Source organism: Microcebus murinus, chromosome 18, assembly GCF_040939455.1.
Source record: "Microcebus murinus isolate Inina chromosome 18, M.murinus_Inina_mat1.0, whole genome shotgun sequence".
NCBI lineage: Eukaryota > Metazoa > Chordata > Mammalia > Primates > Cheirogaleidae > Microcebus > Microcebus murinus.
This window is the reverse complement of record NC_134121.1, coordinates 59,834,097-59,843,541: the sequence shown is the minus strand read 5'-3', so window position 1 is coordinate 59,843,541 and position 9,445 is coordinate 59,834,097. Positions and strand designations below refer to the sequence as shown.

General features: G+C 64.7%; 1 protein-coding gene across 3 annotated transcripts; it reads right to left on the bottom strand.

Moving 5' to 3' along the window:
• Positions 1 to 1,500: 1,500 nt before the first annotated feature.
• On the bottom strand, positions 1,501 to 8,634 carry TMEM235 (transmembrane protein 235). Of its 3 annotated transcripts, XM_012756313.2 has the most exons (4): positions 8,395 to 8,634; positions 6,718 to 6,798; positions 5,972 to 6,109; positions 1,501 to 3,100 (listed from the first exon to the last, which is right to left on the bottom strand). In XM_012756313.2, the coding sequence occupies exons 1-4, from the start codon at positions 8,582 to 8,584 to the stop codon at positions 2,868 to 2,870; spliced, it is 642 nt and encodes a 213-aa protein (XP_012611767.2). In that variant the 5' UTR covers positions 8,585 to 8,634; the 3' UTR covers positions 1,501 to 2,867. The 3 variants fall into 3 exon arrangements, with proteins under 3 accessions (XP_012611767.2, XP_075850088.1, XP_075850089.1); XM_075993973.1 differs by lacking the exon at positions 6,718 to 6,798; XM_075993974.1 differs by lacking the exons at positions 5,972 to 6,109; positions 6,718 to 6,798.
• Positions 8,635 to 9,445: the final 811 nt, after the last annotated feature.

Below are 9,445 nucleotides of genomic sequence, written 5' to 3'. Positions count from 1 at the left end.
ACATGCCTGTAGTCCCAGCTACTCGGGAGGCTGAGGCAGGAGGATTGCTTGAGCCCAGGAGTTTGAGGTTGCTGTGAGCTAGGCTGACGCCACGGCACTCACTCTAGCCTGGGCAACAGAGCGAGACTCTGTCTCAAAAAAAAAAAAAAGGCCATGTCAGGACACAGGGTCCTCTTCCTCTCGGGGCTGGGCTGCCCGCTGCCTGGCAGGTGACCATGCTGGGTGGTGGGGTCAGAGGCAGGGCCCGGGGTCGGCTGTGCTCGGGTCAGGACCTGGCCCAGGACTCCAGGAACTGTTGTCGCCTGTCGGCTCGGTGGAGCCCGCTGCCGTGGAGGCCACCATGCTGCTGGTGAGGGGGCTGGGCGGCTGCCCAACGAGCTGTGCCGTGCACCAGCAAACCTGAGCGCCACCCGTGGGTGGCACAGGGTGCCTGAGGGTGCAGGGACAGGTGGGACTCCCTCACTGCAGCCCAGTGGCAGCCAGGGCAGGGCCTCTGCTCCCAGGGCATAGGCGGGCCGTTTGCGGGGGGCCATCTGGCCAGCAGGAGCCCCCCCCAGTTCAGGGCAGTGCGTGAGGAAGCCGTGGGAGGACAGCGGGAAGGGACGTGGGAGTTGGACGGTGAGGCTCACTGGACGGCGAGGCTTCCAACTGCCGTGGTCAGGGCTTAGACTTTGTCTTATACTCATCCAATACACGTGTTTTCCTTTAAAAAGTAAAATAAAATTTTCTGCTTACAAAGTGGTATGTCTTTATTGTGGATGATCTGGGAGTGAGGGTGGCACCGAGGTGGGCAGGTTTGTTCCAGAAGGGAAGGGGCAGGCGGTACCCCTACCAGATCCTAAACCCACCTGCAGTCAGGGAGGCCCTGGGTTAAACTCACACCCCGGGTCCCCTGCGGCCCCACAGCGGAACCTCCTCGGCAGGGGCCATGGCGCTGAGGGCAGGGCGAGGGGAGGCCCAGAACCTTCCCCCCAAGCTGGCAGGACCTGCCCACCGAGCCAGCCCCTCGCCCAACTCGGAGGCCCAGGGCCTCCTCCCTCCCTGCGCTGGCCTGAGAATGAGCAGCAGCCTGTGTCTGCAGAACACGTCACCAGACAGACGTGAACACACATGCGTGTGCAAACACAGGGCCATCTCTGCATGGATGGCCACACACACACACACACACACACACACACACACACACACACACGGGACGTCTCTGCACGGATGGCCACATACACACACACACACGGGACGTCTGGGCATGGATGGCCACATACACACACACACACACGGGACGTCTCTGCACGGATGGCCACATACACACACACACATACACACACGGGACGTCTCTGCACAGATGGCCACATACACACACATGCACAGAGGCCACGTCTGGGGGGCTGTGCGAACAGCTGGTAACAGGGTCGGTTCGCCCTTGCACTATTTGTGCAACATGGGCATGTAGTATCTGTTTTGAAAACCTCTAAGAGGAAAATAAATGGCTTACACGGCACACACCACCAGCTGATTTATTTAAAGACGAGTTGGCACGTGCTCGCACATGGAACGGTAAATGTTCAAACTTGGGGAGGAAGGGAAGGCCCCACTCTCCTCCCAGCTCTGTGTCCTCGGTGGGTCCTGCCAAAACAGTGCCAGCTCCCCTGGGCCCCCAGGAGCTTCCTGTCACCTTGAGGCATGGAGGGAGAGGGAGGGGCTGCCACCTTGCCCCGCACACATCCCCAGGCTCAGGAAGGACCCCTGCACCCAAAATGGGGCTTCCAGGTGCTGCACAGCCCCTGGGACCCTCCTGCAGCCACCCTGCTGGCCACTGACATACAAACAGGCATGCCCCAGCCTCTCTGGCCCTGGCGGGTCAGGCGTGGGCTGGCTGTCCCTGTTCACTATCTTGCCCTTGCCCAGCAGTGACCCTCGGGCCTGGGCCCTCTGGCTAAGAAGCCCCTCACCCAGGCTACCTGTGGGCCTAGGACAGGCTCACACTCCTCTGCCAGGGCACACTCCCCCAGCCCACCCCACCCACTGGGACCCCCACGCCTGCCACTTCAGTGGGGGGGCACCAGGCACTCAGGGTGCTGCAGAGCGGGAGGCCAGGGCCAGAGGGCATGGCGGCCTGCCCCTAGACAAGGGGTCTGAGCGCCTGGACGCACGTGGGGACAGTCACCCTCCAAGAGCGGCAGGTGCACTCAGCTCCCACCACCTGCAAACCCCGGGGGCTCCCGGGCCTGTCCCCGCCTCCTCCCCACCAGCACCTGCCCTCTGGAGAGAGTGGACAGAGCAGGGCTGGGAGGCCCCTGGCCAGCAAGGGCACCCAGCTCTGCGTGATCTGGGTGGGTCCCTGGCTGCTCTGGGCCTCAGTCTTCCCCTCTGTAAAATGGGAAAAACAGGAAACACTGAGTAGGGCTACTGGGGCCTGGAGAGAGGGGAGCCCTCAGCGCCCAGCATGACAACCCCTTCTCTCCCTGGACTGCCCCAGGTCCTAGGAATGGGGGCAGCGGTGGCACAGGGGACTGTCCAGGGACGTGCGGGTGCAGGCCATACCCTCGGCAGGCAAGAGCACACGCTGAGCACCTGGGAGCCTGCGGCACCCCCACCTGACTGCCACACACCCTGTGCCCCCCAGGGCCACTTGCTTCCTCTTTCTGGACTCGCTTTTCTCCTAAGCCACTGTTAAACCAATTAGTCCCTAACACCCCTAAACGGGGCAGGGGAGCCCCCCCAAACACCCAGGGTGCCAAAAGCAGCCTGGAGCCCTGGCTCTGCCCCCAGCCCTGCCACCCCGGGCTCCCTCCCATCCAGGACTCCACCTCCTGCCAGTGGCCAAAGGAACCTGAGCCCTCTCCTCGCCATGGCCTGCCTGCTGGGGCTCAGACGACCACAGAGTGGGGGGCGACCGGCCGGCTGAGAGCCCAGGCAGCCGTGAGCAGGAGGGCGCCGCTGAGCGCCTCCGAGGTGCAGGAGCCCCAGGCCAGGGCCACGGACCAGCCAAAGCTGATGCGGACGCCCTGCACGTGCTGCGGGCCGTACTGGCGGGCCGTCTCCGCGAAGGCCAGGTGCGAGTAGCCGATGTAGACGCTGATCCCCACCAGGGTCAGGGCACCTGGGGGAGAAGGGCACACGGCTACTCCATGCGTCTGCTGCGGCAGGACCCCGCCCAGGCGGCCTGCGGACTCGGCCCTGCTCCACCGTCCCCTCTCCTGGTCAGCCCTGACTGCCCCTTGCCTGCCCCCCAACTCCCAGGCTCCACTTGACCCCTGGGGGCCGGGTGGGGACAGACGCCAAAGGTGGTTGACTCCGAGGTTTGGGGGATGGAGCTTTAGAGGCTCCAATTCAGTCCCCAAACCCCAGAGACCTCACCCCACAAAACCCCCTGCAGACAGCACCACCTGCACCCCAACACATGGTCCCCACTACAGAATGCCTGCACACTGTATCCCCCCCTCATCCCTAACACACATGCACACACGCACACGTGCACACATTCACACGCGCACATGCACACGCACACACACGAATAGCCAGTGACCTCTGCTGGCAGTTGGGGCGACTAGGGCTCTGCCCAGAGCTCCTCACCTGCCCTCACCTCTGACCCTCTCTCCCTCACTCCTTCGCCCTCCCCTGCCCTGCTTCCAGAGCGCCCCGCCCTCCCTGGTCTGAGATTTGGGCTCTTCCTCCAGCTCCCACAGCCCTGCCTTTGCAGGGGAGGACCCCTGCCTGGGCCCTCCTCCCTCCGACCCTCCATGTGGTCAGAGCCGACTTCAGGGAGGGAAGCCTGGCTTTGCATAGTGTGACAGGTGCCAGCTGACCCTTTGTCTGGCAGTTCAGGGTGCAGCAAAGAGCTGAACAAAGGCCTCAGCCCACGGCCTCCAGGGCCTTTCCTGTCTGCGTGTTCAGGGGGACCAGCCTGGGCGCACCCCTTGTCCCCAGCTACAGGCCGACAGCAGAGCCTGCCCTCGGTGCCACCTGTAGGAAATGATGGCTGGGGGCAGGTGGCCCTGATCCCCCGACAGGCACCTCCTGGGTGCACGGTGTGCCCTCTGGGCACTGCCAGCCAAGGACAGGTGACTGACACGGCTGACATTCAAGGGCAGGTCTAGACCTCACTGGTGACCAGAGAAGGGGCACAGCCCTGGGGTCCCCTATTGCCTGACTCTCACCATGGTCCTCTGCGCCTGGAGGACCACAGACAGGAGGAGGGAGGGAGGCAGCGGGAGCGAGGACACACACAGCTGCAGCCCGGGCCAGGGAGGGCAGAGCAGAAGTTATGGACTTAATTTTGGGCAGAATGTGAAGCCAAATAGAATGAAGTGGGCGCTGGGAGAGGCCGTGGGGGGCGGTCATCCCCCAGTAGGGGCCCAGGCAGCAGGAGGCGTCTGTCTTAGCCCGCAGCACTGGCCCCAGCTGCAGCCCGAGACCCCGCCCCACCAGCTGAGCCCCCTCCAAACCCCAGCTGCCTCTATCTGGCCTGGCCGAGGACACGACCCTCTACCCAAGCAGGGGCAAGGGCAAGCTCACACGCTGGGGCCCCCACCCGAGCCCCCACCCGACTCTCCCTGGAGATGGAGCCCAGGCTCAGCTCCTGGCAGACATCAGAGCCCCAGAAGACATCTACCTGGGGTGGCACCTGCAGTCCTGAGCAGGGCAGTCGCAGTGGGATTCGACACTCCAGGCCTTGTCTGTCCACCCTGTCCTCACATGGTCCTGTCTCAGGGAAGGGCACCCCAACCCATCCTGGACCCCTCCATCTCTCTCCCCCTCTTCCATGCTAATGGGGGGAGCGCCAGGTGAGCTGGCCTTAGGCAGGTGCCCTTGGGGTGACATCCCTGCCTCAGAGCTCTCTGTGCTGCTGCCCGCTGTGCCTGCCCTGGCCCTACCCGGACCACCTGGGGTGGCCCCTGAGAGTTGTGTGCAGCTGACCCAGTCCCACGGGACCAACGAGTGAGGGAAGCAGTGGCTGGACCCTGAGCAAGGGGAGCTGGTGTCTCCTAGTTACAAAACCAACCTAATCACGCCTGCAGCTGGCTTCCAAGGGTCCTCTTAATTGGATTTTGAACACTCACAGTCTCCAGGGTGAGGGTCACAGCTGACAGTTTGGTTCCCCTGATTTCATTGTCCAGAGGAGACCTTGACTTCAATGCTGGTTTCAAGTGGCCTGTTACCAAAACCAAGGCCACGGGCGTCCCCCGCTGTAGGCTCCCAGTCAGCCCCCCAGCAAGGCCTCCCAAAGTCCAGGGAAGCAGGCCCGCCTGGAGGACGCCCCAGCCCCAGTGGTCTGGTCCCTGCGGCCACGGCTTGAGAGTGGAGCTGGCCTCAGACACCACCCGGCTCCCGCCTGGCGCTGACCAGCAGGGCCACCAGCCTTGGCAGTCGGGAGACGGCGGCTGGGCAGACTGCACCAAAAGGCAGAGAGGGGACCCCCAACCTCGGCAAATCTTCAGACCCCTCCAAGCCTGCAATCCCCCACGTGTGAGGGGGGACTGAGGAGCCCCCGGGGAGCACTGGCCCAGCGCCAGCAGGCGGTCAGTGCTGGGCCCGGGTCAGCGGGTAGACCCTCACTAGTAACACCTGGGCCTGGGCTGGGGTCAATGTCAAGGACTCTGATGCCCCTCTCACCCGGCCCGCCCTGCTCCTCCCAGGATGGTCTGGGAATGGGAAGAGAGCGGTGGGGGCTGGCCCACGCCCCCCAGCATGATCTGACCCAGCAGAGCAGGTCCTGGGGTCCCTGTGCAGCTCCTGATGCCCCCACACCCTGGCACCAAGCCTGTCCCTGGCTCTGACCCCACAACTAGAAGCCCTCTCAGGCCCCAGGGCCCCCCAGGGACCACCTGCTGTGGCTCCAACCCCGGGTGGGCCCAGGTCCCGCACCAGCCCAGAGGGGAGCGGGCAAGGAGGCAGAGGAGAGGCAGCACCTGCTACTGGGACCCACCGAGCTCCCATCCTTCCGGCTGGCCCCCGGGGCCCCAGGACTCACCCCCCAGCAGGAAGTAGCAGCCTGTGAGAAGCAGCAGCAGGGCGCTCCGGGCCAGGGAGCTGAGCAGGCCGCACACCCAGCCGCACACCAGCAGGACCAGGCTCAGGGGCAGGACCACCATGACAGTGCGGTGCAGCGCTGCGGGAGAGGGGTTTCAGGCCCGGCCCACCGGCCAGGCCCCACGGGACAGTGGGGCGAGCTCAGCGCCGGTCAGCGCAGGGACAGCAGACGTGCCGCTCCACCCTCTCCCCGTGCAGGGGAACTGCCGGCCCCTCCCAGTGGCCAGCTCTCCACGGTGGCACAGGCTTCCTGGGGCCAGGGGAGGCTTCCTGGGCACTTCCCCGCCCCCGCCCCAGGCCTCTCTGGGGCAGCAGACACACGTGTCCGCCAGCCCACCAGGGGGGTGACGCCAGCCAGGCAGACCAGCAGCCCATTTGGAAAGACAAAGGGGAGTCCCCAAGTGGGGCCCACAAGACACAGCCACGCTCAGGACTGCCTCACTTTCCCCAGTGACAGAGGGGCCAGCCATTGCCACTGTAAGGGAAACCGAGGGACAGGGAGGGTGGGCAGGCTGGGAGTCAGGTGCCTGGGTGCCCACAGCGGAGCACCGAGGCGGGTGCATGTGGAAATGTCCTCTGGGAAGTGCCGGGCCAGCCGGAAGTGGTTCTGCCGGTCTGGGACGGGGGTGCCTGGGATCGGCCTTGCCGGAGGACTTGGGGAGGACGGGACAGGCGGGCCGGACTCACCGACGAGATGCTGCACCGGGCTGGAGGCGTCCAGGCTCTCACTGGAGAAGGGGTCCACCAGCGGGATGCAGCTGTTCCGCCCTGGAAAGCAGGGATGCCGAGCCCGGGGCCAGGCACGGGGGACCCACCGGAGCTGAGGGCCGACCGCCACCGCAGGGCCAGCCGCTCCTCGGGACTCGGAGTCGGGGACCCAAGAGGGATGGGAGGCCCAAGGGCTTTCATATCCTTTATCCCCACACCCAAGCCAAGCCCCACAGAGGCCCGTTTGGGGTCTCAAACACTCCATGGAGACCCCTGGGGAAGCCCTCAGGCAGGGCTGCTACAGTGTGGTCCCGTGTGGAAATCTGGCTTGGCTTGAAAGGAAAAAGGTGCAAAATGGGCTCGCTGGGAAGCCTCTCACTCCGGACTCTTCACGGCTCATGTCATTGGGCATGTGTGCTCTCTGACTGTCACACACATGCACAGTCATCTGCACATACACACACGTGTGCGTCAGGAGGCACAGTCTGTCACATGGATGAACAGCTCCATCCCTGGTCCCCAGCTGCCTCCACCACACACACACACACACACACACACACACACGCTCACGCAGTACATGCTCACACACTCACACGTTCAGTCACACGTACGCTCACAAGCACTCGCATCCCCACGCTCATATTCACACGCACACAGTCGCACACACGCTCACACACACATTCATATTTATATACACACTAGTTCACACACGTGCACACACAGTCGCACACACATTCATATGGACATACACACTTGTTCACACATGCACACACACTCGCCTGCATCCTTTCCACCCCAGCACTCGCCCTGTGCCTGGGAAGCTCCCAGACTGCCCCCACATGGTCAGGAGGGGCTGTGAGGGGCAGCAGCGGGGGGCACGTGGCCACTCCAGCCTGCTGGGAACCCCTCCTCCCCCCTGGACCTGGTGTTTGAAACCCCTGCCACGCCGGAGGCTGCTGGGTCTGAGCCCCAGGCAAGGTGAGCGAGCACCAACTCCCGTCACTTGGAGGGAGTCCTGCCCAGCTATACACACGGGGCCTCCCTCCCCTACATGCACTGCCACAGCCCCTTCTCCAGGAAGGGCGCACCGGGGTCTCTGTGGCTGCCCCTGCAGAGCGGCGGCAAGAACAGCCACCTCACCTGCACCCACCCACACCCACCTGCACCCAGGAGCCCAGCCTTTCCTTCCCCCTCCCCCCTGCTGTGACCCAGTCTCCCAGGGAGGCAGTGCCTGGGCTCCTGGGAATGTTCCCTTCTCTCCCCATCCCAGGGACTTGGGGGTTGAGTCCCTGAACAAGATCTCAGGTCACCCAGCAGCAAACAAGTGGCAGAGCCCCTGCCAGCTTCAGGGGGCCTGCTGCCCCAGGTCTGCGCCAGACAGGCTCCAGAAGCCAGGGGACAGCCCCAGGTCCCGGTTTCCGCTCAGGAAGGTTCTCACGACCCTGACCCTGACCCTGACCCTGACAGGGCCATACAGTGCCTGCCCTGCTCCCACTTCCTGCCCCTGGCTTGCCTGGGCAGGAGCCCCTTCCTCCGCACCACCCCTCAGCCCGAGAGAGCCCGCGGGGTCCGAGGCACCAGGAGGAGGTCTGCAGGAGGGCGGGCGGGCAGGGCGGAGGAGAGGGTCGCTGGAGGGAGGCGGGCAGGGTCGGTTACCTTCGCAGATGCGCCAGAGCCCGGAGTGCGAGGACAGCTGCTCGGCGCGCCCGGGCCCGCGGCTGCGGTTGCCGGCGTCCGCCACCTCCAGGATGTACCAGTAGTCGCTGGCCACCGCGGCGGCCAGCAGCGCGAAGCTGAGCAGCGCGCCCAGGGCGGAGGCCAGGAGCAGCGCGCCCAGCCGGGCCATGGGGCCGTGCCGCCGGGGCGGGCGCGCCAAGGCTCTCCGGGCACGGCCACTCCCGCCGCCGCTGGCCTCGCGCGGCCCCTCGGTTCGCGGGGAAGCCGCTCCCACCTCTCTGCGGGCGGCCGCGGAGCTCGTCCCTCGGGGAAGGGGCAGAGTCGCAGAGTCGCAGGTGGCTGTTCCGCAGCCTGGGTTCAAATCCCTGTGTCCCCACGGCTGGCTGGCCGCAGGTTTTCCTGGGCGTATTTCCTTTTTTGGTTTGTTTTGTTTTTGAGACGGGGTCTCGCTCTGTCGCCCAGGCTGGCGTGCAGTGGCGTCATCACAGCTCACTGCAGCCTTGAACTCCTGGGCTCAAGCCATCCCCTCGCCTTGGCCTCCCCCATAGCTGAGACTACCAACGCCCACCGCTGTGCCCCGGGCATATTTCTGTTTTCTTTCTCTTTTTTTTTATAGCCAAGAAGATTTCTTAATCTCTCGAAACCTCTGGTTCTCCAGCAGCGGAGGGGATGTGCCTGCCTGGCCGGGCTGTGCAGAGCTGGGGAGGAGGAAGGGTCTGGCCTGAGGCTGGTCCAGAGGATGCTCAGCAGGACCCCGGTCCTGCAGTTCCTGGGAGCATCTGAGCCCTGACTGACAGGGACGTGTGGCAGGTCCCGCTGGCCCTGGGACCCTGGTCTTATCCCTGAGCACCAACCAGATGGGGCCCAGGGAAGTGCAGGGGGTGGACCAGGGCCTCGGCAGGCTGGGCAAGGAGGCTGCTTCAGAAGGAAAACGCCTTGCTTGAGATTTGTTCCTGATTACAAATGCACATCCAGCAAGGCCAGCCTGTGCCGCATGGTCACTCCTGGAGCAAACATGCACAAAGAACCG

Bases quoted from the DNA above. Each gene is read 5' to 3' on its own strand.
- TMEM235 (XM_012756313.2), bottom strand. From the start codon at position 8,584: ATGGCCCGGCTGGGCGCGCTGCTCCTGGCCTCCGCCCTGGGCGCGCTG. The intron at 6,799-8,394 runs GTAACCGACCCT...CCTGCTTTCCAG, and splicing joins GCTCTGGCGCATCTGCGAAG to GGCGGAACAGCTGCATCCCG. The intron at 6,110-6,717 runs GTGAGTCCGGCC...CCTCTCCCGCAG, and splicing joins CCCGGTGCAGCATCTCGTCG to CGCTGCACCGCACTGTCATG.